This window comes from Salmo salar, chromosome 06 (genome assembly GCF_965601325.2).
Source record: "Salmo salar chromosome 06, fSalSal1, whole genome shotgun sequence".
NCBI lineage: Eukaryota > Metazoa > Chordata > Actinopteri > Salmoniformes > Salmonidae > Salmo > Salmo salar.
Genome location: NC_138296.1, coordinates 29,348,403 through 29,365,888, shown reverse-complemented (window position 1 = coordinate 29,365,888; position 17,486 = coordinate 29,348,403). Strand labels below are relative to the sequence as shown.

The window sequence follows — 17,486 nt, the reverse complement described above, 5'->3', positions numbered from 1 at the left end:
CTGTAGTTTTCAATTTAATTCAAAACAACAACAAAAAAACGATGTCCTCACTTACCATTAGGCGTTTCGCCTGTGTTGCCTCTCGCTCTTTGCCCAGTGTTGGTCAGAGGCTGGCTGGCTGCTCCTCTGATGACTACTGTCAAAACCACTATGGCCAAAGCCACACCCACAGAACAGTGACCCCACCCTGTAGTTCCCTATCCCGCTCTGTGTCCCTCCACCATGTCATGACAATCTCTGCTTTGCTCCAGTTTGTGCCCTGTTGACATACAGTATATTCTTCCCACATGGTATTTTAGGCTATGTATTATGGGAAAATGGAACAGCAAATTATTCTTTCTAAGATGTCAGCTGGAAGGGCTATGGCAGGGCCATGCCATCAGGACTGTTTCTGATGGGGCCTGATGGCCAAATTCTACAAATAAAATCAATTGAATACTGTACATTTGAATGCTACAAATTGATCGAATTTAAGTTTGAAAAGGGCATGATGCTTATGGAGAATGGGCAATTTATGGTATGGGAGAGTATTATAGACACATTCTAATTGGGTCCAGATGTCAGTTGTGTATGGATAATTAGGTTAGCGTAAATACAAGTCATGTTTGATTTATTAAATTGATCTGTGATTAAAACAATATCCATTCCGGTAAAACTTAAAAGGGAGAAAAGAGAGGCGCCACCTGCTGGTCATGTAATTTAGAGGAGTACAAAAGGTACACAAGTGGTCATCATTACACACAGGCAAATATCCAGCTGTAGGGCACATTCTGTATGGGTTGAAATGAAGTATTTAAGGCTTTGAAAAGGACTGCCCGAACACACTTGTGCCATGAAACAGCTCTACTAAATTCCATCTTTCTCACAGGGTAAATAAAAAAAATTGGTATGCATGATAAAGATTAAATGACAAATTTCATGTCAACTTAATTATATTTTTCCTCTAGCGTTAAACACTTCTGTGAAACAGCCCAAATAAAGAACTAGCACATCTCCAATTTTTATATTTTATTGTCATAGTAGTTTGCTTTAACAACATGTGAAGGCGCTCAAGCACACTGCCAGAACGCCATATAAGAGAAACCAAAAGTGGGTAAAAGCAATGGGAGACATGTACAACTAGGGTTGCAAAAATCTGTTAATTTTCACAAAATTCCCAGGTTTTCCAGAAATCCTGGCCGAAGGATTCCAGATTTCCTGCCTATTCCCCCGATTCTGAATTTTGGGAAGTTAGTGGATATTTGCAACCGTTTGTACAACCAAGATAATAACATTTTGGTTTCAACTTGTTAAATTCTCAAACATCTTTTTTTTGTAAATAATATATTTTTCTGTATTACAAGCAAATCCTGGTCCTCGTCTGGTTACAGATATAACTGCTGCCATTTTACATTTTCAATAATGGAAGAAAAAATAATAAAAAACTGGAAGAGAAAACAATTGTGTTATGGTCATGAGTAGACCAGAGTAGGGGTGTGAGGGAATGGGTTTGGGGGGCGGGGCCTAACCCAAAAATGGCATAGCTGAGCTCTCAATATGAGAAAGCTGACTCGTGTGTACTTGATCTCGTTTTTCATTTGCTTAAAAACAGGTTTCTTTTTCAGATAAGTTTTTTAAGCTGATCATCAACAGGTCAAAGGGGGGAGAGAAGAGAGGAGGGCCGCGAGCAGAGTTTCCGTCACCGCCGCCTGTGTTCCCATCGATGACCCCTGACCCCACTCTTCACCCCCACCCCCACCCCACCATGGTGCCGGACTGTGACCGGGGACTCCCATGCAACCGCTTCAGTCCCTCTCAGCAACAAGCTTCAACACCTTACCAATGGCAATGGTCTTACCTGGGGAGAGGACACAGAGACGTAGGTTAACAGCAAAGCCCCGGTCTACTCGTGTCCAAATGGGCTAGTTTTAAATTAAAATCAAAACGTCATAAGTGGAGCCCCTCCACTCTCCGACCCCCTCCTACAGACTCCCTCCCTGTTTAGGGTCCCAATGAATGACCCATCCGCTCTACCCCACTCCCCAACCAACAGTACTTTTTCACCACGAATGCAACTCAAACACTAACAGACTAATCTAGGGCTGGGCAATATGACCAAAATATTCTATCACGGTATTTGAAAAAAAATTGACAGTAAGACTTTTTCGTTTTTGAATAAAAGTTCTACATTTACTTTATGAGTAGTGAGTGATCCTAGGGTGGCAACACATACATTAAGTGATTTCAATGAGTCTTTCCCCCATTCTGATTGTTTTATAGTGTTCAATTCAACCAAAACAAATGTCAGCACTTATCATTACTGCATCTCCTGCACTCAATTACAGTGGTGGAAAAAAGTACCCAATTGTCATACTTGAGTAAAAGTAAAAGATGCGTTAATAGAAAATTACTCAAGTAAAAATCACCCAGTAAAATACTACTTGAGTAAAAGTATTTGATTTTAAATATACTTAAGTATAAAAAACAAATGTAATTGATTAAAATGTACTTAAGTATCAAGAGCAAAAATAATTAACAATTCCTTATATTAAGAAAACCAGACGGCACCATTTTCTTGCTTACGGATAGCCAGAGGCACACTAACACTCAACAATAATTTACAAACAAAGCATTTGTGTTTAGTGAGTTCTCCAGATCAGAGGCAGTAGATGACATGGGATGTTCTGTTGACAAGTGCGTGACTTGGACCATTGTCCTGTCCTGCCAAGCATTCAAAATGTAACGAGTACTTTTAGGTGTCAGGGAAAATGTATGGAGTAAAAAAGTACATTATTTTCTTTAGGAATGTAGTGAAGTAAAATTTACAGATACAAAAAAAAACAAGGTGAACTTGAAAGTATTTTTACACCACTGCTCAATTGAGAATTTCCATACTGCCATGTAGGGCTGCACGATATGGGAAAATAATCAAGAACTTATTTTTAACCAAATGTTGCAAATGCAACTTGACCTGCGAATTAGAGTAAAACTGTTTGAATCATGGAAATATAATGACTATTCTAATTCTATAGTTAGAATATAATAGTGGGCACTTTGAATACAGTGTTTGAGATGACAACGAATTAAAATGCCAGGGAGGAGTTATTGTGACAGGGAAGGAACTAAAGTGTTGATACGTGCTTCCTAGGGAACCCGATAAGCTTTGGCTACATTGCATGTTCTCTTAACTACTTCATGTAGCTAACATATTCTTGCTTTGCATATTCCTCTTTGATTTAGAAGATACTGTTGCACAAACATGCTGATTTAGGTCTACACCATCACTGGTATTATCAGGCTGTATTAGCTAGCTACGTTTACTCTTACTCAGTACATTTATTAGCTAGCTATCTATTAGCATTAGTGGCTAACAATTAGTGTCTCAAGATTTAGGGCAACTTGCTAAGAAAAGACAAACTAGCTGTTTGCTGATGTAAGAAACACACTAAGTGTCATTATAGAACGCTAGTGGATTTATATTAAGAAGCAAAGTGAAAACAGCATTGCTGTCATCAACATTGTTGCATTGACCATGCAGACTCAACACAAGTGTCTAGTGGTTAAGGAACATCAAATGCGCTCCTTGAGTGACAGGGGGCGTGGCTAGGTCTGTGTGGAAAGTGGCACGGAGAGAAAGAGCGGAGAGCTGACTCAAGTAACGAAGTAACCTATAAAAATGGACATTACACATCGCGTATCACATTTAACAAACCAAACATTCAAATACCGGTATAGAAGGTAAAGTAAAAACCCAAACCAGTCGGTCCCTGCATCAATACCGGTATATCATAAAATACGGTATATCACCCAGCCCTACCTTAACCTTGGTTTCAGTTTGGACTACATTTAAACCATTGTCCCTTCCAGCATGGCCATTTAGGGACTACTAAAATTTTACATATACACTTTCATCAGTCAACAGATGCTCTTATCCTGAGCAACTTACATAAGTAATCAGGGTTAAGTGCCTTGCTCAAGGGCAAATCGACATTTTTCAAGTAGTCAGCTTGGGTATTCGACCGAGAAACCTTTCCTTTAGTGGCTCAACGCTAGGCTACCTGCCGCCTACTAACAGTCCCAGTGATGGCAGAGGCCCGTACCTTCATCCCGTAGGGTGAACCGTCCCATCTGGGGGAAGTCTTTGAAGGTTTCAAGGCAGATGGTTCCGGCAGTGCGCAGACGGGCAATGCACACCTGGTCCTGTTTCACAAAGCGCGGTCGCGTCTTACTTTTCTCTCCCGACTTCTTGTCTACCAGACAGATTAAGGCCTAGATGTGGAGCGGAACCATCACAATAACTATAGTGGCATGTCTTTAAAACACTATTTGTCAGGTGCAGTTAAAGGGAATACATTGCAGATTCAAAATTAAGATGGTTCCTTCTGTAGGTTATGGCATTATGACAGTATCTTTACCGTAATTTGCACTTCTTCGATGCAGGTGTGGATGTGGAGGACAGCATTGTAACCAGGGCAGATAATGGACTTGTGTTCAATGATGACAATCTGTGAGAACACACAACACTGAGTAAAAACAAACACCAATAAATCCAAAATGTTTGCCATTAGGGCGACATTCAGACAGGACTACGGGCCAACTCCAACCACCTTAGTATCGTGTGGTGACTGGCGTACCTGGGCGTCAAAGGTGCGTCCAGAGTGGCAGAGGTTCTCAGCGTTACAGAGGATGAAGCCTGGCAGGATCTCCTCCTCCTCGATGCCCTTCAGTCTCAGCTTCAGGTTCTCTCCAGGAGAAGCATCATCTGTCTCCACGTCATCACTCAGCAGGCTCAACACCTCCACTGTGTGCTACAAGGAGGGATGGAAGGAGGAAGGATGGAAGGGATACGCAGCCATTAACACACGTTCATAAGAGATGGAGCGAACACCTTTATGGTAAAAAAAACAGAGGGCGATACCGTGTGGCACAGACAAATGGAAAATATGAGAAAAAAAAACCTATGACTAAACTCTGGCTTAAGATACTTGCCACCCCATTAGCTAGGATTAGCTATAGCTCTAATGCTCTGATGGGCGTTGGATGTTCCATGGCAGGCTGCTGGAGAATGTCTTACCCTGTTTGGCATCATGACAAGCTGCTGTGCTTTACTGATGGACCCTGACTCCAGTTTCCCCAGGATGACAGTACCCATGTCCTATAGGGTGGGGAACAACAGTAGAAAGTAACCCAAGTCAAAAAAAGGTATTCTACAGTAGTGTGAGAGGCTTAAAAACTAGTGTGGTTTAATAGGCTTTTTATTACCAGGAAATAGGATGTTAAATGTACAGTAGCTGCTGATGATGTGGGCAGTACGAATGACATGGCCCACTACAGTTGTTGACCATCAAAATACTGTCATGTAAAGGACAACCATATCTAAATAAACACTTAAATATAATGAGTTGGTTGCCATATTTATGGCAATAGAATAAAAATATTAAGGTTCCATAATGTGGTCGTCTTCACCTTGTATTTGTCTACAATGGGTAATCTGACTGGTCCGTCGCTCGCTCTGTTTAAGTTTGGCAAACTGTCCAGATGTGGAATGAATGGTAACCCCCTGGAAGACAGACAGAGAGGAAATAAACAGGTCAGGACAGTAGCGTCAGGAGAATATTCAATCCATTCACACTGGAACGTTATAGTACCTTTGGTGTGGCTTCGTTAACAGAGAAGGAAGGAGTGTTTCTTACTGGGCAAGAACAGATAGTACCTCTCCATTTGACTGTTTTCCTCCGTTTCGTACCTAGTGAACACAGCCCAGGAACAGCAGTGTAAAAGCTGGTGATACTCACGTATACCAAGTGCACGACTCAACAGGCTCCTTGAGGTTGGCTCCTGTGAGGCCGGAGCAGGGCATGAAGTGAATGTCTTTCTTGGGGTTGAAGCCAACCTTCTTCAAAAATGGCACTAGTTTTTCCTTGCATTCTTCGTACCTGAGGTTTCAGGTTAAACAAAAAATTAATTGTTGGTTGAGCTGGATTTCTGATGCATGAGAATAAATGTTAAACTCTCGAGCAAATCTTGTAATGATTTCAATGTATGCATGATTTCCGTTAACCTGTTTAGGATAGGGGGCAGTATTTTTACGGCCGGATAAAAAAACGTAGCCGATTTAATCTGGTTATTACTCCTGCCCAGAAACTAGAATATGCATATAATTATTTGATTTGGATAGAAAACACCCTAAAGTTTCTAAAACTGTTTGAATGGTGTCTGTGAGTATAACAGAACTCATATGGCAGGCCAAAACCTGAGAAGATTCCATACAGGAAGTGCCCTGTCTGACCATTTCTTGTCCTTCTATAGCCTCTTTATCGAAAATAGAGGATCTCTGCTGTAACGTGACATTTTTTAAGGCTCCCATAGGCTCTCAGAAGGCGCCAGAATGGGGAATGATGACTCTGCAGTCCCTGGGCGAAAAACAGTAGGGCTTTTGGAAAGTGGTCGTTCTGAGAACAATGACACGGGTGGGCGCGTGCATGTGAAGACTCCATTTTCTATTTTTAGTGTTTGAACGAAAACAAGGTCTCCCGGTCGGAATATTATCGCTATTTTACGAGAAAAATCGCATAAAAATAGATTTTAAACAGCGTTTGACATGCTTCGAAGTAAGGTAATGGAATATTTTGAATTTTTTTGTCACGATACGCGCCGGCGCGTCACCCTTCGGATAGTGTCTTGAACGCAAGAACAAAACGCAGCTATTTGGATACAACTATGGATTATTTGGAACAAAAACAACATTGGGTGTTGAAATAGAAGTCCTGGGAGTGCATTCTGATGAAGAACAGCAAATGGATTTCCAATTTTTCTTATAGTAAATCTGAGTTTGGTGAGTGCCAAACTTGGTGGGTGTCAAAATAGCTAGCCATGATGGCCGGGCTATCTACTCAGAATATTGCAAAATGTGCTTTCACCGAAAAGCTATTTAAAAAAATAATTTTTGTGAACGTTTATCGTGAGTAATTTAGTAAATTCACCAGAAGTTTTCGGTGGGTATGCTAGTTCTGAACGTCACATGCTAATGTAAAAAGCTGGTTTTTGATATAAATATGAACTTGATTGAACAAAACATGCATGTATTGTATAACATAATGTCCTAGGAGTGTCATCTGATGAAGATCAAAGGTTAGTGCTGCATTTAGCTGTGGATTTGGTTTTTGTGACATATGCTAGCTTGAAAAATGGGTGTGTGATTATTTCTGGCTGGGTACTCTCCTAACATAATCTAATGTTTTGCTTTCGTTGTAAAGCCTTTTTGAAATCGGACAATGTGGTTAGATAAAGGAGAGTCTTGTCTTTAAAATGGTGTAAAATAGTCATATGTTTGAAAAATTGAAGTTTTTGGATTTCTGAGGTGTTTGTAATTCGCGTCACGCTCTATCATTGGATATTTGCGAGGCGTTCCGCTAGCGGCACATCTTGATGTAAGTGGTTAAAGTTCTACAAAGACCCTACATCAACAAAGGATTCCACCCTAGGCTTTGACCATCACTATAGCATCTTGTCTGTAATGGGTGTTTTCATGTTCATGTAAACTGAAACAAGCACTCATGACTACCAGTTTCCTGTAGCCTGATGTGATTTCTGTGCTCTAAGTGGTAACTGCGCACCTCTCTAGGCTCCAGTTCACTGTGGGGTCGTCCATTTTGTTGACGAGGATGATCAGATGCTTCACCCCCGCCGTTTTGGCCAACATGGCATGCTCCCGTGTCTGTCCACCCTTCTCAAAGCCCGTCTCAAACTCTCCCTTCCTGGCTGAGATCACCTAGGCAGGAGAAATACACATCGAAAATCATTCAAAGAACCGTGACATTGCTGTGTAGATTTCAAAACAATGTATTTTACGACCAAGTAAACAAATATTTATCATGGTTCCTTCTTAATTTCAAATCGTTATTTTTATAATCTTTATATTTACCATTTCAAGAGATCTTTGTCTCTCAACTGGATATTTTTGGTATTTGCAGCCACAACAGCATGACACTATGGACTCACCAGCACAGCCAGGTCAGCTTGCGACGCTCCTCCGATCATATTGGGCACAAAGCTTTTGTGGCCTGGCGCGTCCAGGATGGTAAAGTGCTTTTTCTCAGTTTCAAAGTACGCTCTGCCCACCTCCACAGTCTTCCCCTTGTCTCGCTCCTCCTGGTTAGTGTCCAGAGCCCAGGAGAGGTACCTGGCAAACAGAGGAGGGGAGGGGGTTAAACCCTTGTTATACTGACAGGCTTTAGTCATGCCATTTCATATACTTTTTGCAGTAGACCCTGGTAAAAAGCAGAGTGTAACTCACCAGGTTTCCCTGTTCTTCTCCTTGGCTTCTCTTTCATACTTCTCCAGAGTTCTCTTCTCCACCATGCCCGTTAAATACCTACCAGTGAGGAAGGGGATAACCAGATGGATTGATGAAGAGAGGGGGAAGGCGCAAAGAGTGGAGGGGTGGTGAGAAATGCAACAGGTGTTAAAAGCCCCATTGGACTGAATGATTCATAACCACAACAGAAAGAGAGATACTCACATGATTTGTCCTCCGATGGTAGACTTGCCAGCATCTAGGGAGAGATGAGGGACAACAGGGAGTGGTGAGAGCAGATAAAAATGGCCTGTGCTGTCTAGCCTTGTAACAGGGCTGATTAAATGAAAAAATACAAAACATTGCCTAGTTTTTTCACTGTTTCCTATTAAGGCAATAGCATCGTTTCCCCTAGATTTGTTTCTTTGACAGAAACCCCAATCAGCAATCCAGGTGTGGCAGTGACAACTATACACTCTGGATGTTATATAGGGCTGCCAATAAACATGTTTTATTGGATCAAATGAAACCAAGAAATAACAGAGCAACGCAGAGATGACCCACACACCTAAGTGATAGTATGTGAAACCACTGCAATAGCCATGAAAAAGAGGAAGAAATAAGCAGATGTGCCCCCACTCACCAACATGACCGATGAACACCACATTCACATGTTCCTTCTTGGGCGCGTCTGGTGGGAGGGCTACCACTTTAGGCATGATTGGCACATCTTCCTCCTCCTCCAGGACTTCCTCCTCCAGAATCTCCTCAACAACTATTGGTCCCCCGTCGCCACCAGGCCCTCCTCCTGGTTCTTCCTCATTGGGCTCCACCCCTTTCAGGTCCCACGTCTCCTCTGTGGTCATTTCAGAGTCGCCGTTCTCCACCGGGGCTGACCAGGGACAAACCGAACAGAGCATTAGTGGTGTGGAATAAGTAATCATGATTTGAGTTTGAAAATAGATTCCTTTGGTCTCAGGTCTGATGTGAAAAAGCCTACCACCGTAGCTAAGAATTTAGTAAATTAAGTTTCTCTACAAATGTTTTAGTTTAGATAGATAAAATAAATGTAAATGTAATGTAATTAGTTTGACATAAGATTTCATATTCAAAGGGGAAAACCTAACTAGGGGTACACTACAGGCTGGCACTGATGCAGAGTACTCATATAGTACAGTTAGAGCCAATTAATTAGCCATGAGGGGATTGTTCTACGAGTAAGCTTGTTAATGGTTACTACAGCTAAACTTCTGGCATCAGTTTTGACAAGATTTTACAGCTAAAACTACAGAATGCCAAATCTACAGAACATTAGAGTTTAAGGTCAGAGTTCATTCCAATAACATTGATACAATTTTTCCTTCTTTGATTTCTAGAAAAAGCCATTTAACGCCTGAAATAGTGTAACCATTCAGCACCCTACTTGCTTTAAAGACCGTAGTAGTGATGACAGACCATGCTGACACTTGAAGAGCATGGCTCATCATTCCAACTACGAGACAGTGAAATCCGTAGTGTTTAATCCAAATGGGTGCACATTTGGTTAACTTAGTACTTACTACACACCAGATTCCACTTAATCAAAGGTTAAATTAGTGGAATCAGGTGTGTAATGCTAGGGGAAAAAACTAAAATGTCTACCCCTCTGGGTCCCCAGGACCAGGAAACACTTGCAGTAGAATATGGGTTAGAGGTCAGTGAGTGCTCCAAGGCAGCCTGGGCCCGGACCTGTTTGGCTGGACTTCAAGCCTTTCTTCCATCCTGCACATTCACAACTTTTAGCCTAATGTAAATTATGTAAGACCTCAACAGTAAGGCAGGCTGAAGTCATTTTGCCAGTCACAGGAAAAGTCAGACTAATTGAATGGAGTGACTGGGGATCATTCTGGACCCCTCTTCCCAACAGCGAAAGGTCCCGAAGCTTCTGCACGTGTCGGATTCTCTACTTTACCCACAGTCTCTGCTCTACTCAGACGAATGGCGCTCATTCAATAAAGTTAGAGCAAAGCTGAATCAATGTCTGCTAGATCACATAATGATAGTCTTCTACATAATATAATAACTAGTATAATGTTACGAGTTACTCTTGTCCAAAACTCAATAAGTGCTTTGACTTAAACTAAACACACAGGTAGGCTCTGCTACAGCTTCTTAACACCATCTGCTCTGAACTTCACTCACTGGCTCGGTTACCATCCAATTGGCCACAGGTTGACGCTGACATTCTCAAATCTGTATAAAAACCAACATGCGCATTTCCCCACCAGAGACGCGTTTCCATCAAATATACCTGTTGCAGATAAGGCTGTGCGTGATGACAGTGCACATAAAAATACCCTTTGCGGTACAAGTTAAATGGGTTTCCTTCACATTTCAACTGATGGGTTTCTCACACAAAAAACACGTAATAATATAGCGTGTGCCAACTCTGGAATTGGCACGCGCGCTCTAGAATTCAGTTAAACCAACAAAAAGATCCCACATTGTGTAGCGTAGTTTGTCGACATTTTGAAAGTTCCCCACATTTTTTTACTCACATCAGGCCTGTCACTACATTTTTATCCGGTGTACTTTACTCGCATAAAAAAAATTGGATGGAAACCTGGTTACTGTTCATCATTTTAGACAACTGTAGGCTACTTCCAAACTGTAGAACTCAAGATCTAAATGAAAATCCCCATGAAACTGATAGAGATCAAATGGTTGGTAAGCAGACGTTTCATCGGTAAAACTTTAATTATACTTCACCATGAGGTTGAGTGCACACTCTGGGGTAAAGTGGAAAATGGAATAGGCAGAGGCTACAATTACAGAGTTTCCACCCCCAACTTCTCAAAACGAATGAGCCGAATCATGTTCTGCGCATGTTATTTCACACACACGCACGTTCAAGTCTCTCTTTACTCAAATCAATTCAAGGGGCTTTATTGGCATGGGAAACATAGGTTATTATGTTATACATTGCCAAAGCAAGTGAAGTCGTAATATACAAAAAGTGAAATAAACTCTATGCTTTACTCACACTTTACTGAACCCTCAACCAATTTGATTGACATGTAGCCCGTCTATCTGCCTCAGTTCTGAAAAGCTGATTGAAACGAACATTCCAAAAATATATATGAAGGCTCCGTCTGTTGTAACAGATATTGCTGTAGCACAAGCAAGACGTAGTCTGCACTTTGCATTGGTGCAAAACGATCAGAGTTTTGTGATGAAATCTTTTGATTTATGCCGACATAGTTACTGATAAAGAACTCTGCCTCCCAATAGCCAACATTTGCATATTAAAAAAAAAAAAATACAAAAAGAAAATACAAAAAAAAAAATAAAGAACATCGCTGTTGACAAGGGTTGTAACGGTTTACCAAACCCAGTTAGGTGGGTATTGCAGTTTTGGGGTCACGGTTCGGTAAAGCGGAAAATTAAATGCCAACAGTTACAAATTCCATATATGATCATGAGTCATAATACCTGATGAGAGCACAAATCAGGAATACCAACACTTTGTATTTTCTTAAATGAAAACACACGACCACCCATCTACAAAACTAAAATAAAAGTGCAATATCTGTGTGAAATCAATATGTAAACATGACTCAAACATTGTGTAGGCCTATGCTATGTTTTCTTACAAAGAAAAATATGCGCACGTGTGACTCGAGTGAGGCGTGTCTGTAGCACAGTAGTTCTCATTTCCCACTCCGGGGTAAAGTGATGGGCTGTCACAGTGAAGTAGCTCTGTAGCCCTGGTGGTCCATCCATCTGTCGTAAGGGCAACACAGGGTGCATTGGTCAATTAATTGACAATTTCCTCTTTAGCTTGCTTACATAGAGCGGGGACTAACACCCGTTTGCTGAAACGGGTGCGAGAGGGCAAAGTTCATAACGTGGCTTGAGCACTTTCACGAGGTGATGAAACCCCCTATTCTTCTCAACAACCGAGAATGGGCGCAAATATTTGCAGCTATAAAACATAGCTATCGCTCTTGTAATTTCCGTGGCAGAATCAGCTGCAAAGGGTTGCTTGAATGCAGAGGGGAGACAGTTACTGTTTTGCATTTCCATCTTGCTCCAGTGGTAGGAATACCGGGGTGAAGTCGGCTTAAATGTGTCATGTTTGAGGCGTTGGCAGTTGTATAGGCATTTTTGTTGATCAGTGGCGACATACTCTGTTCATTGCCGCTGTAATCTTCTGGTAAGCAAAAAGGTTTCCAAACTGGAGATTTAAACAACGGAGAATCGTCCTGGTTTTTTGAACACACCACTCACAATCGTACAAAACTAGTTACCGGCAGCGCCTCACAAAAGAACAGATTGAAATGCGCCAAATAACATTTGAGTTTTGATTACAACGCACGCATAAGCTCCAGTTGTTAACGGAATATCCCAAAATGTTTTTCCCAATTTTGACTTACTTGAGGCATACAACGCAGTGCATGCCTAGCATTTTTATTTATGTATTCATTCAGGTTCACAGTGCGGAATGAACCCAGGTCCCTGTACCAAACGGCTCAGTAGGAATCTTTGTACCATTACACCCGTACTACTGACTGCCTGAGTCTTGCTTTGTTGATAGGCTGTGTACATACAGCTTGCCTAAATAACAACCCCCCCATGAAAAATAAATTGCCTGTTGTGTCGTGCTTATGTTCGCTTTGATTACTGTTACAACAGACAAAGAACAACGTTTCTTCGAACAAGTGGCAGCGGAGTCACGGAGTGAGCAAGCACTGAGCAGTAGCTCAAAGGACTTGGAGGGGAAAGCACGCAGCGGATCCTGCACATGCGCAGAAATCTCTCTTCAGTCCAAAACTTCCGTTTCCCAGAAAATTAAGAACTGCAGCTACTCCAAATGGAATAAGGCACCAAGTTTCCACACCAGACATCAAGTTTGGTCTTTGTCTGCACCAAAGCTATGTGCGCAGACAGAGCTAGCCAGCATCAATCTGTTTATTATGACAGTACAGCACCCTCAAAGAATTCACTGGCATTACAACACACCTTAATTTGTACGTATAATAGAGAGGGTGGGTTCTTGTCTAAATATAATGTAACAAGACATTAGCTAGTCAACTGGTGGTCATCTACACATAATGAGACTAGAAGGGACACACAGCGGCCAAAAATAGCTGACATACAGAACCCTTCCACGGCAACAATGAATGTGCACCAGAAATGTGTTCTAGAAGCTGTACTAGATACATGTCAGAACTTCGTGACTACTAAGTGAGAAGACTGAGGCCCACGAGCATCAATTAGTGATTCATGCCAGTGACCGTTGCTTTGGTGGACGTTGAACAGTGTGTTGACAGGATTTACGGAGGCCAGAGTCTGGGCCCATAGATTGTGAGGCTAGCTAAGCCATTCATGGATAACGCTGAACAGAGCAAAATGACCACAGGTGTAAAACACACACATATACATACCTGCAGTTTCTGCGACCTCCATGGTGGCAACAACTGGTTCAATGTCCGCTAAAAAAAAGAGGTAGAGCATATTCACATTAACGCTTCTTTCATCAGACATTATTCATCAAATAAAATGTAAGGTGGGATTGGTGTGAAATCTACCGACCAGCGCTCTTCCAGTCTACCACAATGGTCACAACTAACACAGTTCTTATGAGGCCAACAAACTGCAACACCAGTTCCCCCAGTTAACTGGTTCGCAATATGTACTATAGACAGGTTGGTTGTTTAGCAACAACCAAAGCCTGCGCAACTATGGGGCAAAACATACGGGTTGGCTTAGATTATTGACAACATGTAAACTATATTTCTTCAATGTTCATTGAATTTTTTGTGTGCAAAATCAGCACTTGTGATCTCAAATACATTGTTAAAGTTCTTGGTCAGCTAGCAAATTTCAGTTAACATGGAATCAGTTAAAACACATGAACACAAGAAATGGTCTCAAGAACAAGATGAAACTAGCTGACAGTAGTCACGATTCCCCGCATGGCAGTTTCTTGTCATTGTTGGTAGCCATCTGGCCATCCAGAATCACAACATCTGACTTCTGCCCCATTGAAGCGTCAACCACTTGTGACATTGTCGGCTAGCCCATCCATACGCAACAACACTCCACCGGAAGAGGTTAACCCACCAACAGCTCGATGTTTACTATACTTTTACTGGGCTGACATTTTCCTCGAGAGCGGTTGAATATCTTTAGTATAAACACACATTGGTGATGTCCATCAACAACAGAATGCCTGTACAGGCGTGTCCAGCATGTTAACAGGTAAGCCGAGGTTAAAGGATAAGACAGCTGTAGGTCAAAAATATCAGACTGGGAAAATAGCTAGATTTGAATCCCCTCATGACTTACAAGTTAGTATTGCCTAATAGATAATGCATAACCACCACAACCTAAGAGCTTTTCTAGAAAGGATGGTAATTTATGTTTCAAGACAAGCACCTTACACATTCCCCTCCATATTGGATTTGGCAAAAGACAGAACTGACCAAAACATGCCACAGCTCATTTTCATTACATCAAAACGTAAGAGTAACATGTATAAATGGCTCTGACTAGTTATTTCTGCTTTCTTGGTCTGCTCAATTGGGACACGTTGTTCACAAGTTTGTCTTCCACTTATGGACCGTATGCAAAGTAAGATCGTCCACGTCACACCAATAATGTCAACACTAGTTACCAGCTCCTAAAGTTGTCATGTCTTGCAATTTATAAGGGGCAAGGTTGTACCCGTTCAAATAATTACTAGTTATCTATCTACAGTAGCTAGTTGGGTACATATCTTGAAATCTTAACTTACATTGTGGGAGGTAGACCAAAAAAAGCACAATTGGCCAAGAATGTCTTAGCTAGCCATTTCTGACTACATAGCCCACGTAGACAGTAAAAAAATGTGGGACCGTTTGTCTTACCAACGTTACGTACACAATTGTCACACGACTGACATAGGATAGGCTAACTAACGTTAACTTAGTTATGCCAGTAACTAACATTCGGTAAAATGATAACGTTCGCTACTTTACCTAGTTAACTAAAACCTCGAATGTCCAAAACCTCACATATGGTTAATATTAGCTAACGTATTTAACTATAGACACTGTCGGCGACAGCTTGCTAAATGCAAGCTAAGTTAGCTAACCGGCAACTAGCTACTAAGTAGTGGTTAGAAACATAAGGTTTCTATAGTTAGCTAAAACCTACCGAAAATATTAGCTACTAACAAGCCATTAACAATCCACCAACTACCGAATACAGTTAACGTTAGTAACTTAGCTAACTAACAAACTAACGTTCGGTTTCTAACTAACTAGCCTAGCTAAATACCGTTAATTTGGTAACTAATGCTTGCCTTCAACGTTAACTAGCTACTTTACGCGGTCTCTGAAGTGTAGACGCATGTGTGTTGTGGCGCTTGTTAGCTAGCTAACTAAGTTAACTTGCTAACAAGCTAGCTAACCATCTAGCAAAACGCAAACGTGAGTGACCGCGAACTTACCACCGGAATCAGGATCTTCCGAGGGGCCTTTCTGAAAGAAGGACGGGACAAATTCGACGGCATTTATGTTGGGGACAAACGGTTTGGCATTCACGTTGAGGGCGGCGAATTCGTTATCGAGTTTCCCGTCGACCGGGACCTCAACATCATCCTCTTGTTCCCAGGAATCAGGGGCAGCGTCTCTCGGGTCCATCGTGGGTCTTTGCTAGATGTTCACTACTGTGGATAAATACTTGCGTTACGCAGTTGCTGAACTGGCTAGTGTCCGCCCCTATTATTAACCCGTTATTGAGGTCACCCGATAAAATTGATAAAACTTCCCCTCTCTGTCTAATATGTGTTCGATTTACTTGCGATAAAATAGCCGGTTTCTCTCGGTAAAGGGATACGAGAAAGCAAGATTCGACTCAGCACTCCCAGCAAGTCCTCGTGTGCTGCTGACTCTCCCCAGCCGACGGGAGCGACAACCAGTTGCATACTGGGAGATGCTGTGCATTGCAGGTGTCGCCGTTATTCGGAAGAACGTAATGGAGGAAGCGAGAAAACTACATTTCCATACACACGGAAAGCACACTTTTTACGTCAACGTTGCTGACCCATCTTGCAGGTTCAACATTTTTTAGTTCCGATTCGGCAAACGTTGCACGAGACGCGCAAAGGCCAGTCTGAACATTATTATTTACAAAACACACGTATCCCGTTTAAACTTCAATTTCATTACCTCAAATTAACATCCCGCACAAAAATCTAGAAAGTGCATCTGCAACAAACGGTATCATTGGATATTTTTGTATAGGCCTGTTTCTGAGTTCTTTCCACAGTGTAGGCCTTCTCTATTGACAGACAGTGGGTATCTAATGGCATTGCAGTCCTTTTCACATAGGTAAACATATGCAAGTTTAGATCATTTTCATTAGAAAATAAAGGAAAGCCGCACACTCTAAGAGCTCAGATGCAAAAATTTAATAACCAACGTTTCGACAGCGAAGCTGTCTTCATCAGGGTATCATCATCAGCTTCGCTGTCGAAACGTTGGTTATAAAATTTTTGCATCTGAGCTCTTAGAGTGTGCGGCTTTCCTTTATTTTCTAGTGTTCTACTCCGCTAGCCAGCACCTCGCCTTTATAGGTGTGCGTTTCTCTTTTTTCTAGATAGATCGTTTTCATTCCCATAAATGTGAACCATACTGGGGGGAAAAAATTTACGCAACATGCAACAATTAACGTGTTTACTGAGTTACTGTTCATTGAAGGAAATCAGTCAATTGAAATACATTCGTTAGGCCCTAATCTATGGATTTAACGTGACTGTTGAGCCAGGCCCAGCCAACCAGAATGAGTTCCCAACAGACAGAAATACTCCTACTTCTTGATATGCCACACCTGTCAAGTTACAATTGTTGCATATCTTGGTGTAACAGTGTTTCCGTCCCTCTCTTAGCCCCAACCTGGGTGCGAACCAGGGACCTTTGCACACATCAACAACTGACACCTACGAAGCATCGTTACCCATCGCGCCACAAAAGCCACGGCCCTTGTAACGCAAGGGGAACAACCACTTCAGGTCTCAGAGCGAGTGACGTCACCGATTGAAACGCTATTTGCGCGCACCACCGCTAACAAACTAGCCATTTCACATCGGTTACATTGGCAAATGAAAAATGCCCACTAACAGGGATGTAAATAAATGTGCACAAAATTTGAGAGTTAAGCTTTTTGTGCGTATGGATAATTTGTG

General features: G+C 41.8%; 1 protein-coding gene across 1 annotated transcript; it reads right to left on the bottom strand.

Moving 5' to 3' along the window:
- Window positions 1-993: 993 nt before the first annotated feature.
- erf3b (Eukaryotic peptide chain release factor GTP-binding subunit ERF3B) lies at window positions 994-16,188 on the bottom strand. Its single transcript, NM_001140159.1, has 14 exons — window positions 15,750-16,188; window positions 13,702-13,749; window positions 8,919-9,167; window positions 8,501-8,534; window positions 8,276-8,353; window positions 7,981-8,161; window positions 7,596-7,750; window positions 5,775-5,915; window positions 5,446-5,539; window positions 5,054-5,134; window positions 4,614-4,787; window positions 4,395-4,484; window positions 4,080-4,248; window positions 994-1,837 (listed from the first exon to the last, which is right to left on the bottom strand). Exons 1-14 carry the CDS (start codon window positions 15,940-15,942, stop codon window positions 1,785-1,787), a joined length of 1,740 nt encoding a protein of 579 aa, NP_001133631.1. The 5' UTR covers window positions 15,943-16,188; the 3' UTR covers window positions 994-1,784.
- Window positions 16,189-17,486: the final 1,298 nt, after the last annotated feature.

Excerpts from the sequence above, each read along its gene's own strand:
- erf3b (NM_001140159.1), bottom strand. The coding sequence starts at position 15,942 with ATGGACCCGAGAGACGCTGCCCCTGATTCCTGGGAACAAGAGGATGAT. Across the intron at positions 13,750-15,749 it reads GGAAGATCCTGATTCCGGTG|CGGACATTGAACCAGTTGTT; the intron begins GTAAGTTCGCGG and ends TCTTTTTTTTAG. Across the intron at positions 9,168-13,701 it reads GGAGGTCGCAGAAACTGCAG|CCCCGGTGGAGAACGGCGAC; the intron begins GTATGTATATGT and ends GTCCCTGGTCAG.